Source organism: Pocillopora damicornis, chromosome 3 (genome assembly GCF_964200805.1).
Source record: "Pocillopora damicornis chromosome 3, jaPocDami1.2, whole genome shotgun sequence".
In the NCBI taxonomy this organism is placed as follows: Eukaryota; Metazoa; Cnidaria; class Anthozoa; order Scleractinia; family Pocilloporidae; genus Pocillopora; species Pocillopora damicornis.
In genome coordinates this window covers 19,597,051-19,621,827 of record NC_142672.1, presented here as the reverse complement: position 1 = coordinate 19,621,827, position 24,777 = coordinate 19,597,051, and the positions used below count along the sequence as shown (strand labels likewise).

The following is a 24,777-nucleotide window of genomic DNA, read 5'->3' as shown; positions in this document are numbered from 1 at the left end:
ATGCCGTAGGGCACCTCTGTGTTCGTCCTGACGAATGTGGCTACAACGTTTGGACGACCAGAGGTCACGGTAGACCGCGGCAGAGAGAGAGGGCGTACCGTCAAGTGTACGGCCAGCGATGATGACACTTGCTTGTGACCATGGCAATATCGCTCATTAATTGACTCGCAAGTGTCTTCCTCAGAAGCTGTTGGCGGAATGAATGCTGCGCGTTTCGATAACTTCCTCGCACAGGCGAGGACAAATCTGGATCCCGACGAGGGGTGATCTTCGTGTATGACGGAGCGCCGGCCCACCGAAATCCAAGCTTAAAATGCTCTCCCCCAACAGTCCTTTCCTCAACATCGACAGCTGTTTGAAAGCGGCGATCAAGGCCGACATGTCGCGTCCAGAAATTGAAAGACGCATGGATAACAGATATGAGGTCAGAGCCAGTGGAATCCCACTGGGGGAGTTTTAAAGACAAAAAAGACTCGAAGCTCTGCACAGAAGCACTGACAGAAACATCGACTGCAGCAAAAAGTGCACAATGGTATCATGTTTTGCAGACCTATCTGTCCAGACATTTGAATAGAGATTATTGAAGGGTAAACTAAAATTCAGACCAAAATAATTTTGGGAAAGCTATAATTCAATTAGAATTCGATATTTGAACACTGAATGTGAAAACCGCTCAATAGTTTGTGCTCACGTTTTGTAATCATAAAAACGCCGTGCAGGAATGCTGTTGAATTGCGAACAGTGCGATGAAAATGGTAATAAATGGTTTCTGCGTTACAGTGTTTCTGTATTGTTTCTATTGACTTTCATGATGATGTTAATGACCTGCAGGCTAGCGCAAATGAAAGTAAAATTTTTTCTTTTGTTTGACGAATGACTCATAGTAATGCCCAAAAATGTAATTGAATACTTATTAAGATGCAAAGGTCAGTATTGAATCTGATTTAGGCGCAAATGGTCGTTTTATATCGCTAATGAATGTAACTTACGCAATTAATCGCCTTGTAAGAAATGTGAATGCGTATTTTCTCGTGATTAGCAGCAAAAGGTGTTTATTTCACCCTACATTAATACTGCTGAATAATATATCAAGATCGTAAGAGAAATGATCACTAATCTAAGAAGCTTCGATGGTTAAAGAAGCTCTCTTTGTCAACACCAAAGGAAATATATAGAGAAGCGAATTGAGAGTCCGGATTCTGATGTTAGAGTTTAAAGGACTAACAAAACTTTGGACTAGTTTAGATAGTATGCCATTTTGAAAGGAAATTTTGCGTTTTCAAATTTCTCCAGTGCACTGAGTACGGTGAGAGCTTAAGCTATAACTGAGGGGACTATAGAGTTTGATATAAAATGATAGGTTAACGATCACCTTGTCTTTCAGTCAGCACACCTTGTTCAGTAGTTTTATTTTCTTAAACAAACACCTGCTTCTGATATTATAGTCGCTATATTTTCTTCGCCGTTGTTCATTCACCATGTCTGTAGATACAGTGTGTTTGGTGAGAGCTAGTCATTATTTATCGCCTGAGGAAGGAGGTCCTACGTCCTTTCTTTATTTTCTGTCGACGAACTGATTCGTGCCCCCTGAAAACCATGTGATCCCCCCACAATCCTCCGCTGCCCTCGAACCAGTCCTTTAAATAATTACCTTATTAAAGCTTCTTCGCGTGAGGGTTTACAATGAGTAAAAAGAAGGAGAAAGATGGAAACAAAAAAGAGAAATAACCTCCTAAACAAAAAGTCCTAGAGTTCCAGGCTCCTGGTGGGCTCGGCTCACGCCCTCTTCGTTTTAATAGGGAGACTGAGAATTACTAGTCAGCGGAAACTCGCGTGACCAAAATTATGTGGCGTTTTCTCGAATCTTTCGTGGGCAGAAATAGGTTTGAACCAGCGTGACTCGACAAAATAAAAGGGAAGGGTATAAAAGACCAGGCGAGAATGATGAGTAAGGACATTTGGAATAAAGCTTTATCATGGCGGAGGAAGCCGATCTTCTTTCCATTGGAAAACATTGTAGTTTAGCGTCGTGCAAACGACTTGATTTCTTGCCATTTCAGTGTTCTCACTGCAAAGAAATTTTCTGGTACGTTTACTTCTTACCGTGTTATTTTTCCCTTTGAAAAGTCGGATTATACTAAAAATTAAAACTGAGATGGAAAATGGGATCAGGGAATCGTGGAAGTTTTTCGACGGTTTTTTTCTCCGTCGAGGTTTTGATACTTTTCTTCGTTTGGATCGACGACTGAAACTTTGAGAAGTTGAAATTAGAAGTGAGTCTTGAACGTTCTTGGTTCAATGATTATTTTCGTATCTTTTGCTTGTTTTAGTTTAGAACATCGAAGCCCGGAAGAGCACAAGTGTTCGAATTTTAGCTTATCAGATGTAAGTATCAACTTTTGCAGTCAGTTTGAGAAATTCCAGGAGTAGAATCAGGGATATTAATGACACAATTCTACAAAACCAGTGTTGAGAATTACAATGTTTCTATATGATTTACTCAGCATGATCACAAATAAATATGCAGAGTATTGATGAATTTGCAATTTATGAGCAATTTTCACCAGCAGTTGTTGAAAATTATGTATAGGAATCAATAAACATTGTAATTGCGAAAAAAGTATCCTTGAAACGTTCGCAACCGTTTTCTCTCAGATTGCTCGGAAAGAGGATCTTGCCTGATTTGCTTCCACTCTTACTCTTCATATTTAACTCAGAAAAAACAAGATAATTTACTTATAACTGAAAGAAGATTAAAAAATATTGATTTTAGGTGTTAATTGGTTAAAAAAAAGTTGTGAATGACCTTTACAAACTTGTTTTGTTTCAATTTTGTTTCTTTTTTCCTTAAGGTTCATGTTCCTGTTTGCCCAATCTGTAATCAAATTGTAAAGAAGTCCCTAAATGAAGATGTTAATCAACAGGTCAGTTTGTTACATTTCATGTATATGTCTAGCTTCTCTCTGAGGTTGTATTTAGGTATATTATATTTTGATATAATCAGTAGCATTCTATCATGAATGCTAATCAATCTGATTTCCTTGTTATCACTTTGTTAATTGAGGGTGAGTGGAGCAAGTAGCTTAACATTGAGTTCTCAATGACTGGAATAGTTATTTAAAAACAATGCGATTATTGAATCATAATATTGTTGATAAATATATTTGGAGCCCAGAATTTTAAAATATTGTTTCATTTTAAAATCCAGGTTGTAGGGTATGTTAGATTGTAGAACCTAATGTTAATTTTTACCTCTTCTGGTACATGTTGATGCAAGTCACTGGCCACCCAGTTCCCCAATATATTATATTTTATAGCCATGAGATATTTTAAACTTCAAGTCTCTTCACAGAGAAGATGTGTTTTCGTAGAAACAGCTACTAGTCTTCAGTATTGAAAAATTAATCACATCAACAACTTTGGTCTCTTGAAAACCCCTCATCTAGGAGGTGATTGACATGTGTCACTCATGGAGGTCTTGGTGTTAACAGCGTGATTTCATGGTACAGTGTACCCATCTGTTAGTATATTTATTCTTAATACTGTTATTTGCCTTAATAGGTTGAAAGACATATCCTCAGTGGCTGTAAGAGCCTTGTTGTGGGAAAACCAAAGAAAAGTAATAAGTGTTCTTTGAAGACTTGTCGTCAACATGGACTGATGCCATTTGTGTGTCAAGAATGTAATAAGAATCACTGCATAAGGTAAGCACTTGCCAACCAATCTTGGAGTAACAAAAGTGTTCTTTTGTTGTTCCTTCACTCAACCATGTGAAATTTTGTTGCCATTTGATAATTCATAACCCTTTAACTCCCAAGATCTGATTGTCAATGATCCACTCTAGCTGTTACACATTTCCTTGTAATTTAATTTTGAGAATTTGGTTATAGATCAAGATAACAACTTCTTCGTGATAACTTTAAGTATTCTCATCACCAGTCTGCTGGATAATGTATGGTTATCATAGGGAGAGGTTACATGTTAATCACTTCTGGGAGTGAAAGGGGGTGCAATCTTGGAAAAAGTACCTCTTACTGGCCAAGTTTTAGGTTTGTGCTGTAAGTTACAGATCAACTTTTTTCTGCTTGGATTTATGGCCGAATGGCAAAATGTGCAAGCCATAAATCAGCATGAAAAAAAAAACAAGGATCTGTAATTTACAGTACAGGCTAAGAAAATGAAGTTGGTAAGATACATGTATTTATTACTCCTCTGGGTTCAAATAGAAAGGGTAGATTTCAATTTAAAAGGAAAACTTTTGAACTTATTAAGCCATGCAGTGAAATATGGCCTACTTCATTGACCAATCTCACAAAACATAGATTTCTAGAACATTCCTTACCCCTGCTCCCCCAATTTAGCTCTGTTTATAAACAGATCCAAATTTTATAATGTAACCTTAACTGAGATAGAAAGTTTTGACTTGGGAAAGGGGGTACACCAAAGGGATATATGTAAATACCCAAAAAAGTTTCACTCTAAAAAAATATTGCATTGATAATTCAACATGTATAAACAATGTTGTCCATGTTTCGAGTTCACCTTGGAAACAGTATGTGGATATTAAATCATATATTTCACCATATAATTTTAAGTTAATCATGTTTTTAGTCTTTTCCTTATTTTGATTTTAAGGAAGTTACAGGGGTGGTGAATGAAAAAATGCCTGGCCTGCAGTGATTCATAAGCACTTACTTGAAAATTTTAGACTGTGGCTGAATAACCTTAGCTGCACATTCATGTTATTATTACGAATGTAAATTCATAATACATGAGACATTGATATTCATATCAAAGGCTGACAAGATTTCAGGATCAAATGAAAAGTTTGTGAGATGGTCAAATGCATTTGTTTATTGGAAGCAATTTTCCAACCATAAGAGAGACCTAAGCAAGGATTTGTCAAAAAATGTTATATGTAAATATTTTTAGGAAGGCTGTGTACAACTGTGCCTTTTCTTTGATATTTTTTTCGGGTGAATTATTCAATAACTAATTTGTGCCAAATATCAAGAATATTTAATTATTTTCTCTTAAGTGGTCATAAAACTAACAACTGTGTTTTTACTCTTTACAGGCATAGACATGCTGAAGATCATTTTTGCTCAGCTCTGAGGGTTCCAATGGTTTCCTGTGCATGAGACCAATGTGTAGAAAAATGTTAAATTATTTAATATGAATACAAAGTTGTTTTGCTTGAGTTTAGTTATTACATCAAGGACTCTGTGTTAAGAGGGGTTCATTTATATGAATAACTACCAGTAGATTAACTTCATTTAATGAGCGCATCACCTGAACTGAGTAACTAGTGGCCCTCATTTGTCTTTTTTTTCTTGGGAATTCTTTATTTTCATATGCTTCTTATGAAACTCAGAAAACTGTGAACACCTTCAGGGCATTTGTGTACTGAACAGTTGTAATAAATTTCAGCAGTGCAAGCAAACTTCAAAACCACAAACCAAATACTGTTGTTGTTTGTAGTATAGTTTTATGGTACCTGATTAGCCTTTTCCTTGAAACACGTGACAAGAATGTTCCACACAGATTTCTTTGGTGTTGATAGTTTTCAGCATGATACTGTAATGTGGAAAATTTTTATTAGCCAAGGAACATCACATGAAAGTTTATTCTTTATAAATAAATTGTTCTAATCTATTTCTCTTATTATTATTATTATTGGTCTCTACCAATGGTCTGATTCTAGGTGATAAAAGCTAAGTTTTTTCGTTTGTCTCACGGTGTAATCACTAGTGATGTAGATCATGACGTTTCGACTTCATACTGCTAGTCTTCTTTAGGCGATGAGGTCGACTGGTCACGCGTGATCTTATAAAGCCTGATGCTCTGCTGTGATTAGTTGTTTTTGAACAGCTCTGATTGGTGCATTTCGATCCTTGCAGTTTCACTCAGTGATTTGCTCCCTCGGCGGTCCGCTGTCGCACGGCTCTCCTGTTGTTGTGTTTTTGATCGTGGGCATCCACGCTTCTGGAATTTCTATTCCACTATCCCTGTTGATGTTGTTAGGGTGAAGTCTTATATGAATTGCCTCTTTGACTCTGCGCGTGTAGTAATAAGGGCCACGATCAATAAACTTTACTTCGTTCCAAACTGGCTTGTGTCCGGTGTTGTGAGCATGCTCTGAAACGGCGGAGGTCTCGGTACGGACGAATCGGATGTCTCGATCGTGCTTCTTAACTCTGTCTTGCATAGGTCTTCCAGTCTCTCCGGTGTACACCTTGCAGCATTCATAAGGAATCCTTTAAACTACGCCACCTTGTTTAGCCGGGTCGACAGCGTCTTTTGGTCCTACTAACTGAGATTTTAGCGCAGTCTCCGACTTGAAAACAGCGCGTACGCCTTGTTATTGTAGGAAACGGCGAAGCTGTTCGGATAGACCTTTGAAATAAGGTAAAACCGCAGTAGCTTTGAACTCGTTGGCGGGTTCGGCACTGTTGTTTGGTTACCAAGCAAACTATCTGAATGTCGTTTCTTAAATTCTAGGTGAGGTAAGCTCGTCCGGGTTTTACTATGCAAGTAGCATGCAAAACAGTATAAAGAAGTTTTAAATCGAATACTGCAAAAGATCCTGAGCTGCATTGATATTTCGTTTCTGCACCCTGTGTTTGGTCCAAAAAGCGCACGCCACCCTCTCAAGCAATCAGATGAACAAGGAAAAGACACCGCGTGGTGGTAAACCATGGGTATAATGTTGCTTTGGTTTTGCTTTTCTTCGCACCATGATTGGTCTAGAAAACTAATCTCCTCTCTAAACCAATCTTCAATTGAACATCAACAGAAATGCGAGATTATCTCTTATTCCTCAGGCGCAGTGATTGATGACCTCGTCACCATCTTTACCAATCACATGCAAAACAAAAACCGACCGCCACTTGATCACACACGTTTTCCCGCGCTTTAGACACTTTCCTTTGGTTCTCCTTTGACAACAATCAACCTTGCTCGTAAACGTATTGTTAATTCATTTTTTAGTTTTCATTTTAACTTCTTTATTGAAATGTCAAGTTCAATCCGTATCAATTAAGCTGTTTTTAATAAAACTGGTTTTCTTTATTTAGCTGTTATTAAAATATTTCCAGCTAAATTATCAAATTATGAGTCAAGGAAATTTTCTAGACAATCGAAGAAAGAGGTTTTAAGCAACATTGAACATTCAAAATCCTTATTTCATATCGGTTAGAGAGCATGCATAGGTCAAATTAACCCTAGTTAAACAAAAACACATTTCTATTGTAGCAAGCGGCCCAAAGTGGCACTCTATAGAAACAGGAGTGAGGTGATTAGCATTCATCCGATTTTCAAAATGAGCAAATTCTAAAGCCAAAACTGATCAAATACTGAGCAATTAAATCGATAGTGGCTGCCAAGTTTTAATAAATCACGCTAGTACGCACTTAGAGAAATACTGGGTATCAAAGATCCGCCGTGATCTTTTTGTGAAAAATCCGTGTGACTCGAAAACTGAAGCGTTAATCGTTTTATTACGCGATCTGAGAAGGTTTCTATTACTGTAAAAATTGATTGAAGGTAAGTAATCGTTAAGATTTTAAGTTAGAAACGAAAGAAAATGTATATAACAGTGTAGGTTTTTTTTTTGTTACTCTGGTATTTTGTGTTGTTTGTCATACGAAATCTGATTCTAAACTGATAGAAAGCGTTCGTAACTAGTCAGTTGTTGGCTAGTGAAGAATACATCGGAGGAAGAAGTTACTTCACGCACTTCTAAAATGTCTTTTAATCAAAATTTTTGTGATAAAAGCTTTAAGTTCGTGGTGTGTTAAATAATTTGTGGCAAAATTTATATATATATATATATATATGTATATATATATAAGTGAAAGAATCAAAGGGGACGCATCGATTCTCTGTTACTCTGAGTTTCGCGCCCAAGCGCTCGTCAGACAGAGTAACAGAGAATCGATGCGTCCCCTTTGATTCTTTCACTTGTATATACCCAGCTCTGCTACCACAGCATCGAACACTTTATGCCAAGGTAGACTCTACTCCACATTTATATATATATATATATCAATCGAGAGATGATGAGAAACCTTTATCTAGTACCATCACGAAAAAAATGATTTTAGAGAAAAGTAAAATCTTGTGGTGATTTTCTGTTGATTTTGTATGGTAAAATAATCCTCGATACATAAAAAGTGGATGGAATTGGAAGAAACCCTGTTTTCTCAGTCCAAACTGGGTGAAACTGCTAAATTTACATACAACTGGCTGTTCTTTTGTAGGTAAACATAGTTCTGCGGGCTACAAAGACTCCGCGCGTGGGACTTTTGGCGCTTGAAATTCGAGTCCTTAAAAGAATAAAAATTGTAAATATTATAATGGTTTTTGCACTTTTCGACTTATTGTCGAATATGCTCTCAAGAGGATAAAGTGAGAAAAGATTAACCAAATAGAGGCCATTTTCCATCAACAGTCTTGGTGATAGCGTCAAAGCTTCATGAAAGGCCACTTTGAGTAACATGACACCTTAAAGCAGCTGAATAAATGAGGTTATGTTAAGCCAAGACTGCGGGGGAATATTCCAAAGATCCATTAAGATTAAAACTGATATCATTCACAAATAAATACATCGAAAAAGTGAAGGTTGTTAGCGCTGTGGATATCATCTAAAAATTGACCTCTGGTGTCACAGACCAGTGTACAAAGAGGACAAAAGTCCTCAGGAAAAATTTAATTTGTTACAGCAATCTTTCAGAGCAGGATGTATTCCTAGGATGATCGTTTGATCCCATGTCAATCTTGAGCCAAAGGAAAGTCAAAAGGCCGTCACCCCAACACTTTACCCATCCGGGACAATTGTTCTGTTCAACTATTTTCAAATCTTTTTTTTTTTTCGCTTGTAATATATTAACTTCTTGAAACCCTGTGGACATTGTCTTAAATTCTGACTTCAATAATAATTGCTTCAATAATAATTGCTTCAATAATAATTGCTTCAATATTAATTGCTTCAATAATAATTGCTTCAATAATAATTGCTTCTAGATATGGGAAGAGCAGGGTGTTTTTTCCTCTCCCTCCTTTTGATGTGCCTTCTGTTGGGCCACGCCCTTGGATCAAAACACAGAGAAAGGATAAAGGAGAAAATGGAAGAGCGGTCAGAAAGAAGAGAAGAGAGAAAAGAAGAGGGAAAAGGGGCGGTTGTTGGGTGGAGACGGAGACGAAGTCTTCAGGGTAAGGTTTTTAAACCTATGACGCTTTGAGCGATTTTATTTCCCGATTGCGGCGGATACAACTTTCGTTGCAGGCGTTGTATGACTTGATGGTCATGTCATGTAACAGGCTGTTTCTCGCACCAAGCTCACGATGAATGGGATTGCCCGCAAAACTCATGAAGAAAGAAATCCACTACTCTGTCAACGACTTTGGAAAATGGACTGAGCTCTAATCATTAACTTGTGTGAATGATCGTTAGAGTCTGGGCACGGAATTGATTTTTAAAAGTGACTTTTTTCGCCTCGTGGCGCAGAGTAGTGGAGGAGGAGGGATATAATTTTTTTTGGATGGGAATGGCGGGGTGGGGGAGGAAGGTGGAAGTTCATTTGCAATGTCATATGTATAGCTTTTAAAACAACAGTATCTGAAGTAGGGTCATGTTCTAGTCCAACATTTACTAAAATCACTTTAGCAAGAAAAATGGACTCTCTTTTGGGCCATGAATAAAGGGGTAAGTTTCTAAAGAAACTGTGGTGCTGCGTCGGTGGGAGAGTATAGCAGGTAATTTAGTGTTAACAACTGGGTTGAAAACGTAAATTAGCAACCGTAAAGGGTAAAAAAGCTGACGTTTCGAGCGTTAGCCCTTCGTCAGAGCGATTGATTTTTAGGGCCGTCTAGGTTTGTTGACCAGGCGACATTTTCCTTTTCTTTACAGTTTCAAGACCAGAAATTAGCAAGGAAGAGGCAACAAACTTCATCAATGGATACGACTCTGATATCGACTAATTCAGGAATTATCAGGTTTATCCATAATGTGAATGGTGATGTATGTTTGTTCATCCTTCTCGTAGAATGTCTTGCGTACTTGAAACGAAAATAAAATTCAGTTGTTTTTCTGAAAAATAGCTCGTAGAATAAAATCCTCTTTATTCTTTACACGAGAGTACAATTCCCTTTCGAGCTTGTGAATGTTCGGATCAATGTATTCGCGCACCTACCCCTTCCCTAACCCAACAACAATCAACCGATGATAACTTAGGGTTATCATTGGGTTACGGGAGGGGTGGGTGCATAGATACTGACATTGATCCCAACTTTCACTCGGTCTTGAGGGCGTGTTACGTACTGAGACTTGTGCGCAATTTTGCTGCGTGCGCAGTTTTATTCTCTTGAAATGAGATCAGTGATTATAAAATACCGGCGCATAACACCTCTTGGCAGAAGTTCTCAATGAGATGACGACTTTTACGGCTAACGGTTAAAAGTTTGGCCATTTTACGGCTAATCGTAAGCATCATCCCATTGTTGTCACTAAAATTTGTTTTCACGGTTGACTTTTTGGGTCAATATCAGTATCTAAGCAACAGCCCACCAGCCCCTCCCCCAACCCAACATTAACCCTAACTTGTTACCAATTGACTGTTGTTAAGTTAGGGGAGGGGTCAGTGGGCAGTTGCCCAGATACTGATATTGATCCGACTTTTTTAATGACTATCGATTTTAATTTCTCAATTCGTACGTCATATGGCTAAAAATTTCGGCCGTTTTTCGGCTATGGGTTAAACCCACTAAGACCCTCCTGAAAAAAAACGAGCCTGCCTTGTTACGCAACTCTGCGCAAAGCTTTTAGACACACGAGCTGCAAAATTGTGGCGGTCTTTTCCGCGCGCGAGATACTTATGGGAGAAGCTTGGTTTCCCTCAATAAGCACAATTTTAAGAGAAGTTTCTCCTTTCCTTGTTCGCTGAAACTCACAAATGTCAGTAACACTAAGAACCAAAACTAATGGAGCTCCAACAATATTTTATTCTTGATATTAACTTGTACAGGATAAATTTGTATTTGTACCAACCAGCGGGTAGAAGTCTGATTTTAAAAAAATGCGTAACCTTTTTTAACTTAACAGATTTTGAAATAATCCGCGTAGACGTTATGTACATTTTATTTGCTCTCAGAATTCATCATGAAAACTTTATAGGTAAATACAATACAATACAGTGCAATGACTGTTTTCCTGGTTTTGACAAAGACGACGTAAAAATTTGGATCGCATTGAAAGGCGACTAAAGCGTTAATTACGAGGATGAACTAACTTCAGAGTCAGTTAGAGATCTTAGAGATACCCGAGATACTGACCGAGAAAGCATTAGCATTGTAGCCATTCATAAACAGCGTTATAACTTCCTCAGCCGTCAGTCACATTTTGAAATTAATCAGCATACAACATTTGGGAAGTGTTTTAGGAATTCTACCTTTGTTTTTATGAGGATTTCACGAATTACCCAATTCCTTCAAAAATTTGTGTACATTTTCTGCAAAAATTTAGTTATCTTCGATTAGGAAACAAAATTTTTTGGGATTGTCCTGAAGTCCTGGTGCCCCAGTCAAAGTAACTGAGTGCTAGGCAAACCAAAGAAAATTACGTCAGCCAATCAGAATAAAGGTCAAAATCAACGAGACTGCATATAAATGATTTAAGCGCGGGAAAACATAAGTAAGCGTGGGACAGTTCCTTTTTAATAGCATCTGATTGGTCTAGAGGGTTCCGCGAGATTTCTGGGCCATTCACAGATCAGAATGAACCAAAACCAGCGCAAACCTAGTTCACTTTCAAGAATCAGTTGAGAAAATTCCTATGCATACGCATATAAATACTCAGTGTTACTCGTCAACTGAACTCTCAGGCTCCTCTTAGCTTTAGGTGTTCGTTTCCTACCCTCAATTTGACCTTGTCACGGAACAAGTCTTAATCAACTTCTTTCCGTTGCGTGGCGCAGCAAAATATCCTGTGCGAAGGCGATAAAGCCATGGAAAGATATGCTTGGGTTTTTTTTTTCTAAAAATTTCGACATCTCGGTCATGGAGGTTCTGAGGTAGGTATGATTGCATGTTTTATTTCACTTTTTCAGCAAAAATCTTGAAAAGAGAGCGATCTTATACCCTTTTCATTAATAATAAAAAGTTTTCTGGTAGGTGATGACAAATTTAATTTTCAGTCCCATTCGACCTCTTCCTCCCCCACCCCTCCCCCCCCCCAAAAAGGTTCAAACCTGTGTCTGTGGCTAGAAAATGGAAGGTCAAGATAACGCACAAACAGCTATAGAAAACGTAATAAATAAATATAAAAATTTCAAAACGACATAACGTTTCATACGCAAAGTAACATTGCAAACGGTGTACAGCGAACGGCAAAAATCGATCTTTTCCTCGTCCGCTATTGGGCTTTTGTACACTTAAAAGTATAAATTGAGTTTACTATGAACGAGAAATTTGATTCGTTGTTCTACTTTTTTCACCCATAGATTGGAGGAAAAGTGAGACAAATAAAAATAAATTTTTTCCGTTTGCCGTATGCCGTAAGTTTCATGCCTAAAAACACTTAGACTCCTTGCTCTAAATCACCGTCAATTGGCGCTCTTACTGCTGTGACAGTTTTGAAAATGAATGCTGCTTTGCTTACGAAACTTCAAGTCTGTGGTAACATCCCTTGGTTGGACTTTAATTACCTGATTTATCTGTAAAAAGTAATTATATACAATAACGCATCGTACACTTTCTAATGTTATAGATACAAAGCATGCCATTGTTCGACCTTTTTCAGCGGTGACATGATCATTCGCCCCCAATGACTTCTCTCGCTATCGCACTCATATATACCAGGCCCCAGGATAGCGCGGCCAACTGTCTTGTTGCTCCTCATTTTTCCACGTCCCAATAGAGTCAGCACCAGGCTTGTGTGGCTGAGACGCTGGATAGGGACCTGGAACGAGAGGGTGCTATGGAAAATTGGGTGTTTCTCTCCGTCTGCGGCGGGAGTACGTTTCGTTTTTACTTTATGTCCTGAGAAGACTTCTGTGATTTTAACCAGATATTCTACAAAATGATAAAGGAGAAACTTTTTAATAATTTTTCTTCTTTCATACGCAAATCACAAATTGAGCTTTGCGTTCAACTTAATCATTGGTTATTTTTCCATCACGGGCACGTGTCTTAGCGATAAAAAGCCTATAACAAACTCCTTTAAAGTTAAGTAATATCTTTCTTGCGGAGGTAGTACTCCTCCAGAAGTCCCACAAGACAGGACAGGAGGAAGATACGACAATGAGAAGGACCATTTCATTTGTGAGGGAGATTAAAATGGAAAAATGTTTTTGCTCCGGCGTTATTTTAACGTGGTCATTGCTTGGATGAATTTTTTTCTCTCGCGATTGTTTCCTTGACTTTTTCAGGAAAATTCTTTTGGATGTCGTCTAAGTGTCTTCAGGAGCTCATGGGCTCCTTGTTTCTAGCATTTTATAATTTAAATTGTTACATAAACGAGTTTCAGCCTATTACATTACCATATTTTCCCAATGGTGTTATTCTTAATTTATCCCTAACGAATAGTACAGCAATTTCTATCGTGCGTCGAGGGTAATCCGGGTCCTTTTGGTTTTAACTTACTTTACTTTGTGATTGGTTTAGAAAACTCGCGCCGTCATCTCAACCAATCAGGTGCAAAACTAAGTAATAACGTAACTTGGTCATTTGCGTTTTCCCGCCATTCAAGCAGCGTGCTTGTTTTCATTATGAGTTCTCATTGGCTACCAATGATGTAACCTTTGTTCTGATTGGTTGGCCGCTGAGATCACTTTGGTTTTGCTTTAAAAACACTCAATTAGAAACTGGTCTTAATGACAAATGCACTCTTAAGCCTCTCACCTCTGTTTGAATGTGCATCAAAGTGTATCAGGTTTCGAGCTTTTGTGATTCCCACCGTGATTGTGTTCATTCCCGGGTTATAGTTTAGTGACAATAAAATTTCGCCTCGAGTGTGGCCATAGGGCTGGAGAAATATGGAAAAATGAAAAAACATAAGCAAAATAAGTAATTTAGCGATCGAGCAAATATATACTAAAAACAGAAATGAATGTGGCGATATATAAATAGAAATATTGTAAAAAAAAAAAAATTAGGGGGCAAAATTCATAACCCTTTCCTAGATTATTTATAGAACACAATTATTTTAGAATGGGCCAATTCTATGACATAATTTACAACTAACATGGGGTCTATGTGTTCTCCATCAAGATATTTAAGCAAAACGCGAGATAGATTTGATAGCACTCTCGTTAAACCACAGAAAACAGTTCTAAAAAGGTCCAAAAGTTACACCGGGGGGGGGGGGGGGTTCTGTGTCCGTTTACCTAAGTCTTTCGTTATTCCTGTATATTTTGGTCTCAGCATATAACCTATCTATCTGATTTTCAGGCTGGTTTTCATATGCGCCGGGAAACTTCTCGATGGTGGGGGATTTCACTGTTTCCCGACCATCCCAGAGTTTTCTGATTAATGAAAACTGGACATCATAGACATCTCCGATTGTCTGGGATGGCCAATGACAAATCGGGATATTCGGAAGGGCTCCATTTTCCCGACGCGCCTCCATTTTTACAATCGGGTAAGTCGGTGATGATTTTAGATTTCTACCAATCCTCTTATTGCTTGGCTCCAATGCCCCTGAGTCACAAATCGAATAGCGTCCGTAATACATCAAGAAAAAAGTCTTTCGATCTCTCAATATACCAGTAAAATCTGAGACGGTTTGGAAACAGTGAAATGGCCGATTGTATGGAATTTCTGTAAATAAAGAAACTGGCTGTTTGTTGACCATTTTTACTGTAGCTATTAGCTCCCTGTGACTCGCTCTCACTGAACAATCATCATACCTGTGAGTTAAGTTTTAGATTTCTCTCGATTATCATAGCTCCATCCAACTCCTGTCCCTTCAGAGAGTACAGCGTGTGACCTATTGGCGTAAGTCTGTGTCGCCGTTTGTTGTCAAATACAGTGAAGCGCAAAGTTTTCTCGTTCAGTTCGGCGGAGGTGAGCTTAAAGGAAACATGTTCATTGAACTGTGGATCCTGAACACCAAAGTGAGTATAACTTTCAATGACAGGTTTCTCTTCAGGAAGTAGACAAATTTCCACCATTGGGTCACTTTTAATGACGCCGCCATGCGAGGCTACGCCTGGCTCGGTTACTAAGTGCCTGACCGGGAGCCTTCGGGCGCCAATCAAATGAATATTCAGTTGTTCCTCGTAGGTGTCGTGGCGAATCTCGAACAGTAACGTCCCAAGCGGGGGAGGGGCGGGAGCTGGTGCTGCCATGTGTTCATTTATTTCAGGGTTAGAATAAATAGCCATATCGATCTCCTGAACGGTGATTTTGTTGTTGGAAATGTTGGAGTCTCGCCTCTCATTTGGGTCGTAGCGCTTGGGAATTTCAAACTCACATGGACCTAGAAAATACAAAATGAGGTATTTCGCTTGAAAAAGAAAAGGTTAAACTGCGCTTTTCCGAAAAAGAAGAGGCTGGCGGGAGGATGGTCGAGATATAGTCGAAATAGCTAATCCCAAGTCATATGCTTCTCCTGGAATAAATAATGATCCAATTTACTTCACAAGCGTTGGATATCTCTTCCTATCTACAAGCCATAAAAAATGATTGTAACCAGAGATAACGAATTTTCGTTATCTCTGGAAGGTAAGAAAATAAGAAGTATGATCTGTTTTCATGCACAATTTATTTTATTTCTTTTGTGTTCGGGACGTTATTTTTGTTTCTACTTTTTCGGAAATTAAAGTTGAAAATCAGAATTCCCTTTTGTCCCAGGCAGAATGCAACACTCCTCTGGCACGATTCAGTTCAATTATTCTTGGAGAGGAGGTTGGCATATTTACACATTTTGGATTTTTTAAATAATTATCCTATTTTAAAGCGAAAAATAAACAAAAAATCGTGAGCACACCGGGATCAACTTATTTCCTTTTTTGTCAACGCTTTTGAGAAAAATGTTTCATGGTATACAGTACAGTTGCCGCTTTAAACTCATCAACGTTAACACAGAACAACCATGGAAGAATAACAAAAAAAGTAGATGTACCAAACAACACTACTATTGAACCGTTTGCATTTTCTAAGTATATCTGCTGTCGCTATGACAAAAAATCCCTCGAAAACATCAAATTTACGTCAGCACGACCAGCTCGTTTGTTAGAATCATTATCTTCGAGAACTTTTTCTCGTAATAACTGATGCCCAATGAAGTGCCTCTTAATATTTAGAAATACGTTTATTTTTTAGATAAACGTTTTGTACCCTTTTTCATTTACCCTAATCTACTTCAGAAATATCTGTGATGCACATTAACAGCTACGGCTGTTTCCTTTGTCGTATTTCATGCTGAAAAAAAAGTCTTCCAGCCAAGTTATGACAGTTATGTAAGAGCCTGGATGGAATCGTTTGCTTTCACGAAACATCGTAAAATATGATCTAATCCATGCAGATGACTCTTCTAAGGTCCCTGATCAGATGCAACTCGTATACGTTTTTGCAAAACCTGTCAGTGTTTAGCCTAAGATTGTCTTTCGTGAACTGCAACTCTCTTAAAGAAAGTGATTGGCCATTTATCACACGCTCAGAGGACAAACGTGTTTTGAAATAAATTTAATGTATCTGTTTCGATGTTAGTGCCCCTCGGAAATGATTCGGAAACTTTTTGAACTATAACAAGAAACACGTTTAGTAGAACGTACTAGGATCAATTTTGTTGGATTTCCGGTACTAAGTGGACAGTGAGCAAGTCTAAATATCACACCCCTTTTCTTTCGCTTGCAATCTGTTGTGATTTCGACGTCTTTCCGGCCTAAGTTAAAACAAAATGGGCTTTTAACTTGTGATACATTTTAAAATTTTACAGGTAAGGTCTCAGTACAATTTCTAAAATACAGCAAATAAGAAAATTTACAGCATCTACCTTTCGCAGGAATCGCCTTTGTTGTTTTGTTTTTAACCGTGATAGGGACACGTAAATTTGAAATGTCATTTCCCATGATGTTATGGCCGCCGCAAGCTTGTTTATCGTACTTGGAGTTTCTTTCGTTGTAGCAGTTGTTTTTCTGTTTTACACCTTCCTTGGTCTTCTGCTAATTCTTGTTGCTGTATGCAATCGCTTGCTTTTAACCTGACGACAGAACAGAAACGTGATTTGAAATCTTTACGTTCTCTCTCTAATAGTGCATGTGAATTCTAATTGCATGTGTCACTTCTCACGTTAATCTATTGCACCACTGTAACACCTGATTTGAATTTTAATATTTTGGCGTCTACGTGCGTAACACAGACTTACATTTAAAGCGCAGTCAACGAATTTACCCAAACACCAACTCAGGTTACAATTAATCAATGCCTTTTTTCTATTAAGTTTCTATTTCGAGACTTCCTCGTTTTAAAGAACTAATGAAGGACATTACGAAGAAGCTATCATGAAATTACCGATTTGTTTACTCTACGATGAGCTGCACATCTTGTTATTCGCCTAGCTTTGTAAATAAATGATGATATTTACCCTTTCCTGGGTATTTCTAGAAAATTATAGTCCTAGAGCTGCTGCTGACAAAATGAGTCCAGGATATTGAAAATGGATTGTTTAGAAATTTGTATAACTTTGTGCTCCGTTTGAATGCAAAAAATAATGAGCGCTATTTTCATTTTGATCAAATCAAAATAGGGAAAAAAATTTTCATCTTGACGCCACCTTTTAAAATGCTTGATTGATTTTCATTGAACTACGTCTACCATAGCTAGCATAAGAAAGAACACAAAGGAAGGCCTTATGTTTTAATATATAAATCGTCTCAATTTTAGTTTTATTTTATTTCAAATGAAGCCAGGAAATTTGGAATATCATTTCCAACTGTGCAACGTGATCTCTTGTTGCACTTCGTTAATCATGAAGCTGGCGACATTTTGTGAATAATACGACAAAATATTACACAGTGGTTTATCCCGGGGCTTTCCATAAATATATGGTAGGGCAATTTGAAAGTGAAAAAAGAAAGAAAATAATGTTATTTCGATCGATGCTTCCGAGAAGTATGTTGTTGATAAGGTTACGTTCAGATATTGATTATTACTTTCAGGAACTAGGAAGTTACCATGGATTAATTTTTATTTTCTTTCCTTACTTCTGGAGAAATTAAAATATATATTGGAAACTTTGCAGTTGTTTTTTATATATAAATTTCTCAACTTCCTAGGTTACAAAGTATGACGTTAAGAATGTCCTTTATCGGACTCGCTATTAGTAAAAAAAAACTTGCTTTTATTTTTAGAACAACTTTCCTTTCGTTCTCTTTTTTATTTTAATTCAAAAGTAATTATTGGTCATTCACGCAGTTTTTATCAGTCACATCTTGTTTTAATCTCAAAATTTTAAATATTTTTTCACGTTTGGCTCTTCCTGTGTTTACAGACGTCTTCGACCCTCATCTGAAACTTCCTCTCCTTTTGAAGAACTATTACTTATTGATTTCTTATTATTAATGATATTTTAGAGAAGCAAATTCGAGGCCTAACACTTTAAGTCCAAAAGGTTACCACACGAATTATTCTTCACAACTTTTATTTCAAAGTAAAAACATTAATATTTCTTGCGGCAATGCCTGAGGAAATCGAAATCCACACAATGTAAAACGTGGCTTTCCTGTAGCTATGGTTTGACCGGAAAACATCAATCGCTAACACCATATGGGCTAATCAAGGAGCAAGCGGCCTCAAAGCAACAAAAACCATGAATTTATCGCTTTTGATTCAGTCAGGAGAGGATGCACAGTGCACAATAAAAAGGAGACACCCGAAGAATCTAGCACTAGCTTCATCTCGAGGAAAATCGGATAGCGACAGTGAAGCTTGGAAATGTAGTGTAATTTGAAACCGTGCATTAGGATCACATATTGCTATCGCAGTTAAATCTTTCATTCTTAGAAAATTAAATTACTTCCAAACGATCCTAAGACTGGTACTATATTTTGGCAACCTCCACTAATTTCATTCAAACGCAACACAAACTTAGGCAAATTTTTGGTCACAAGTCTATTTCAAACCAGAAAAAATTTCGGAATCCAAGAGATCCACCAATATCACTGATCACTTCACGTGTACCTCCGCCAATGCCGACTTCTCTATAACTTGCTCTTATAACAGAAAGATATACATCGGTAACACAGGAAGATGACTAGGTGACCGATTCGGAGAACAACTTCGCGACGTAAAAAGAAATGACAATGATGCATCCAAACTAGTCGTTAGACGCTTTAACCTCCCTAATTATTCTTAGCAGCGTATAGCAGTTTGTGGCCTTTGCCTATATCTAGGTTGTTAGGAAAGCCGCAAAACTCTAGAGCAAAAATTTTTCTTTCAAATCAGTACTCTTAATCTCCACGGTATCAACGAGCGCTTTTCACTCTCTTGTTTTCTCGTCACCATATTTCCACCAATAGCGTAGCTCCATTTTCAGCATAGAAACACACACGCTACCCACAATTCCTCCAATCGCTCTGAAAAAGGGCTAACGCTCGAAACGTCCGCTTTCAAACTCTTTACGGTAGCCAATTTACGTTGTCAACTCTCTTGATAATAATAAATCACCCTGTTATACTCCCCCACCGACACAGCACCGCAACTTACCCCTTCATTCATCCAGTAATTGTTAATTACTGGTCTTACAGGGGAAAGACTTAGAGAGATTTAGTGTGGACAATACCTGACTCATTCTTAAATACTAAGAAAAGGAAGGTTTATCCTTAACTGCTAATAAAGTAATCGTTTTGAGAGCAACAAACCAGTTCCTTTAAAGAAGCCGTCACATCAGTAATGTCTGTAAACAAGAAAACGATCCCGTACACGAATTATTGTGAGATCCTGCATATTGCTAGCATAAGCTTTGACTGTAGCTCACACAGTCAGCAGAAAACTGTGGGTTATTACAAGGTAACTGCGCATTTGGTCGTGTAATTCACAACCTTCACAGTTCTCTGTATGTTTGAGCTTCATTTGGTAGAATTCGATGGGTTCGGATGTAACCGTTGCTAGTAATCGTTCCGCCTAAAAGGTAGCAATATTTTAGGAACATTTTGTAAACCATTTCATTTTCGGACTAGTCGCTCATTGGTTCAAGTTTTAACACGAAGAAGTCGCATATTTAGTTCAGGTATGTATTTGGAGCTCAGAGTTGGAGTGTTTTCAGCTCAGTATAGTAGAGGTATGCCCAGAAGTACAACCTAGATCTGATGTCAGAACTCTGACTGTGAATGAAAAATGTTTGGTTGCTACTGGTTGCATAGTGTACATAAGGCCAGCCACATCAGCAACATTGAAAGTACCGTTTGTTTAAGTAGAAAAGCGAAGACGGTAAACAATGGTGGTTTGACCAGTATGAAGATTCCTTTTCACAACTCACTTGATTCACTTAGACCGCTTTACTCGCTGATGAATTTGACACAACACAGGCAGAGCTGAATAACGAAATGCTACGTCACATTTATGCGGTCAATAAAGCGGGCTCAAGCGCACGGAGTTTAAAATTTGGCGAAATTTGCGTAGAAAAAGGGGCTGGTATTTGAAACCGAGGCATTTTGTTGTTGTCGAAGGCATTGTCCTATTTCCAGTGTTTTTAGGGAGAAAAGCAATTTTTAAAAATATTTAGGGGGGGTACAATGTTTTTGAAGGTTGTTCTGTTAAAGGAAAAGCGGCAAGGGAAACAATACCTAGAAACAACAGAATGGAAAATCAAACATGCAAACGACTCAAAATCTGTATTCCGCGCGAAAGTTTAGCGCATGCGCAGACGTTATTCAGCTCTGTCCACAACACCTGGAATACAACAGAAATAGACCGCCAAATCAGATGGTCTGCAGCTCCATTTTTCTACGCCTCACGCGTTTGAAAAAACGAATAACAATGTTCTTTGTTCGATGACCAAGCGTAAAATTCAAGGCATATTCTTTCTTATCCTAGATTCAGGAATGGGATCAAAAAAACGACAAAAGGTTTAAAATTGCATACCTTTGCTCTTCTCAATTTTTTAACCTTGAAAGTAAACTGATTCTGCTGGTTTAGTAGTCTGACTGAAAATACTCAGAGAGGTGCCGTCTTTACTGGAAGGGGTACGGAATAAGCTAATGAACGCCGGATTTTTAGTAGGATGATTTACTTTTGAGGCAGCTCTTCTGCGAGCAAGGTGTCGATTTCGATACATTTCTTACGTCATTGATGACGTAAAAGATATATAACATCATTTCGAAATGTTTTGGTCAGCTAACTCGCTCCCAGGCTCCCCCGCTAATTTCCACTTTATATCATTGTAATAGTTGAGTACAGAAGTGGACAAAGTATAAAGCATCAGATAACAAACTGAGAAACGTTTTCAAATTCAATCCTGCAAATTCGAAGTTTTATTTCGTTCACTTGGGGATTTATGGTCATTCATGTCTACTTCTGAAAAGCATTCAAAAACCAACGGATAGAAAAAGAAAAAGGTTCTATGCATTTCAGCCTCACAAGGAGTAGGAAAAAAACTGAAATACTTTTTATGATTATCGTGATCATGCAGTTACAAGTAAAAAGGTTTTTGTTTTAACTTAGCCTTTGAACGACATGTCATATGAACTATAGCATAATCAATTCGGGTTTTTTTGCTTGACTCAAAATCATTGCTGTTTTATAGAATTTACAACAGTACAGTAATTGTCAAGGAGAACAAGAGGCTAATTGCCATATATTTATGCAAACGGATCCCATTTTCAAGTTGTCAGACACCTGTGTGTTGTCTCTACATGTCTCATGGTGTCCTCAAACCGATTTGTTCAGATTTATGAAATCTTGCGTAATCCCGGAAGGAATATTCACTGTGGCCCCGGTCAAATCACATATAAAGTAATTGTATTATTTCGAGCTGTGCATTTGATGATTTCATTTTTAGTTTGTTTGATTCAATACGAATAATATCCACAGGTCATTTGAGTTGTAACTTAAATACCCGAACTAAATCTCCTTTTAATTCGGAGATTGTAATAAAATCTTTATATACCGGCGTTCAAATCAAACAATAGTAGGGAAAGAAAAAACCGCTTTCCGGAACACTAACGCTCTACAAATTTTGCTTGCTGGTGGAAAAATTAATTTTCGAATACACTGTCGTGTTTTGTTTGTTTTTTTTTTTTCACCAATTCAATTCATTTAGCATTACTACCTTTGATTGCGAGATCAAAATTTTGTATTTCACTTCCTCAGTCTGAACGAAATTTAGATCTCCTTTGTTTTACTCTGTGAGTAGCAGTTTCAATTTTTTTCTTCAAATGAACGAAATCAACGACTTCTCCGGTCGTTTTTCATTTTTGCGAGGAGAGTTCGAACAGTTAAAAACGACTCTTAAAACACGTTACTTCGCGTTGTTGATTGTTTCAATGACTGCACTCGGGGACATAACTCATTTAAAAATCTTTTTATCAAGCTGAGAGCAGTGAGAAAATACCATTTGCAGCAAATTTTTAAGCCGTTTTTTTTGGGCTCTACGCACTTACCTCATTTGATGCTATCCGGAAGATGTTGTGGTAAATTCTTCCTTTTTTCCAACGAGATCAACAACGAGTTTACGTCGGCGAAATAAACGTATTGACTTATTCGCCCACCTAATAAAAGCAATATTCCCCGCCGTAGTTTACACAGGCTGCCGCCGAAGTAGATAAATTACGAAATATTTACTGTTATTGGCTATTGTCAAGGCAACAGGAACACAAATGAATAGTGATGTATTGCGTTATTCCATAGGTGTTAATTTTACTCTGCTGTCCATTCATCGGAAAAAACTATTCTATGGAAGTTTTCCTTCGAAACAAATTGGTCAGACTATCGTTCGAGTAAAAAATGCAGAAATGCTTATTCCTCAGACGCTTAGTTTAGATCGGATTACAATCTCTGACATCTTCCTTTCAAGCTCTTTCCATTAATGCTTTAGGCCAAAAATTTTAAGATTATGTTAAATGACATGAGCGTGTTTTCTTGTCCTTCTCTAATGAATTTATAAATTAGCAATTGGGCCTTTATTAACTGCTAAAAGGCATTGTGGGAAAGACAAAAAAATAAAGAGTGCTGGATTTTTTGTCAATACCTGGCGTGAAGTCGTGACTTTACCATTAAATAGGCATCTAAATTTTATCGTTGGGAAGGCGTATCTTAGAAGACAGATCAATTCGCCCTGTTGCATAGTGAAAAAAGGTCAGTTATTTTAAGTTTTGAGCCTGATCGAATCCAGAGGAAAAAGTTGAAAAGGCTGAAAGGTAAGTCGTAAAAATACGAGGAAAGTCCGACATTAATCCGAAATGTTTTACTGATATCCGTGAAAGTATATCGCTATTAATTTCCGATCTATTCTTATTTATTGATTAAAGACGAGAAAGTTAAGACAGGATGAAGGTAAAATACAGGTTATGCTTGGAATTACTCAAGAATGGTTTGAAGCAGGTGGTTAGCTGATTGCAAAACGACCATCCTTTGACTGCTAGGTGCTCTCACAAAGGCTTGCGAGAAAAGAAGGGGAAAAGAAACAATCTGTGGCTGCGGAGCAACGTATTCTTCTGTTGATTCGTTCTAACTTGACAACCTCATCAAAAAAAATAGCAAGGGTAAAAAACAAGGTAACACTCTAAGAAAAAGAAATATTAAGGTTTTTTTTTTGTTAGGTAGTAGAATTTTTCCTTTTTTTTTGGACTGAAATTAGTACACCAGACGAAATCGACGTACCATAGGTTCATTTTAGAAACTAATTGAACTCAGAGGAAAACCTCGTTCATGAGATATTTCAGGTCTTTTGCGAGCTTAATTTTTGCCATCTATGGAGAATTTTATTCGATACGACATACACCTAATGATAGAACTTAGTTTGTTAGAACAGAGTGCCTCTGCGATGGATATGTTGCTATCAATCTGAATCATTTCCGATTCTATCAGTTTCGGAAAGCGTTTCATTAACTTTCAGAAATAAAAAAATGTTATTCTCCAGCCTAAGTCGGTCACACTGTCACTACCTTTTCGATTTTGTTTCGTGTTTGGCGTTGCTCTTTGACAGAACAACTCATCTTCACGCGGAATAACGAACTTAATTCTTTGCGTCCTTATTGATAATCAGCTTAAAGGTCTTAATTCTGGTGGATTGTATTCCTTTGTGCGAATATTTTCTTTTCTACGCAGAATTTTGCATTTTGTTTATTCCCATATGTTTCTTTTCGCTTTTGCTGCGTGCTTTGCATTTCTTGCTGTCGTGGTAACTCTTCATTTTTCACTCAGGATAACGAGCTAGTTCCACACCCTTTCAAACTATGTTTACAGTGGTCTTATCATGTAATTTCTTTTATGGGTCTGACCAGGAAGGGATTAAAAAATAATTAAGTGTGAGAAATTGTGTTATACAGCTTCAGAACCTAATAAAACTTAAGCAGCTTCAGAACCTAATAAAACTTAAGCCCTTACTTAAAGTGTTTTTACCCAGAGGAATGAATGATAATTTCTCACCAAAATATTGATATTGTAACCGGCTGCCGGGTGATAGGAAAAGAGGAAGTACTTGACGACAGGGTATCGTCTTGATATCATTTCAAATCCTTACAAACACAATAAAGGAAATTGTTTGACAATCAGAAAAGGAGATTCAACAATTACGACTTGAGAGTGAAATTCAAACGGCGTCTGAGGAACATTTAACCC

At 37.6% G+C, this 24,777-nt stretch overlaps 2 protein-coding genes, 1 long non-coding RNA gene and 1 pseudogene across 8 annotated transcripts; 2 read left to right on the top strand and 2 right to left on the bottom strand.

Annotated features, from left to right (window-relative positions):
• The first annotated feature begins 1,823 nt into the window (after window positions 1-1,823).
• Window positions 1,824-5,655, top strand: LOC113665321 (AN1-type zinc finger protein 2B). Its single transcript, XM_027180999.2, has 5 exons — window positions 1,824-2,086; window positions 2,331-2,385; window positions 2,853-2,924; window positions 3,562-3,704; window positions 5,078-5,655. The coding sequence occupies exons 1-5, from the start codon at window positions 1,977-1,979 to the stop codon at window positions 5,139-5,141; spliced, it is 444 nt and encodes a 147-aa protein (XP_027036800.2). The 5' UTR covers window positions 1,824-1,976; the 3' UTR covers window positions 5,142-5,655.
• A 48-nt stretch (window positions 5,656-5,703) lies between these two features.
• Window positions 5,704-6,541, bottom strand: LOC149048713 (uncharacterized; annotated as a pseudogene). The gene is made up of 2 exons (XR_016184739.1): window positions 6,528-6,541; window positions 5,704-6,449 (listed from the first exon to the last, which is right to left on the bottom strand). The product of XR_016184739.1 is annotated as an uncharacterized LOC149048713 (transcript).
• LOC149048712 (uncharacterized) lies at window positions 6,210-10,122 on the top strand. Of its 3 annotated transcripts, none has more exons than XR_016185337.1 (3): window positions 6,210-6,408; window positions 9,025-9,213; window positions 9,911-10,121. It is a non-coding gene; the product is annotated as an uncharacterized LOC149048712 (long non-coding RNA). The 3 variants fall into 3 exon arrangements; XR_016185335.1 differs by lacking the exon at window positions 6,210-6,408 and adding an exon at window positions 6,529-6,690 and having other exon boundaries at window positions 9,911-10,122; XR_016185336.1 differs by lacking the exon at window positions 6,210-6,408 and adding an exon at window positions 7,405-7,545 and having other exon boundaries at window positions 9,911-10,116.
• Window positions 10,123-10,978: 856 nt separating this feature from the next.
• On the bottom strand, window positions 10,979-22,725 carry LOC113665318 (synaptotagmin-15). 3 transcript variants are annotated; one of them, XM_027180998.2, is made up of 5 exons: window positions 22,599-22,725; window positions 16,994-17,200; window positions 14,904-15,475; window positions 13,897-14,020; window positions 10,979-13,068 (listed from the first exon to the last, which is right to left on the bottom strand). In XM_027180998.2, the coding sequence occupies exons 2-5, from the start codon at window positions 17,067-17,069 to the stop codon at window positions 12,758-12,760; spliced, it is 1,083 nt and encodes a 360-aa protein (XP_027036799.2). In that variant the 5' UTR covers window positions 17,070-17,200; window positions 22,599-22,725; the 3' UTR covers window positions 10,979-12,757. The 3 variants fall into 3 exon arrangements, with proteins under 3 accessions (XP_027036799.2, XP_089058222.1, XP_027036798.2); XM_089202096.1 differs by lacking the exon at window positions 22,599-22,725 and adding an exon at window positions 17,366-17,439; XM_027180997.2 differs by lacking the exon at window positions 22,599-22,725 and having other exon boundaries at window positions 16,994-17,294.
• Window positions 22,726-24,777: the final 2,052 nt, after the last annotated feature.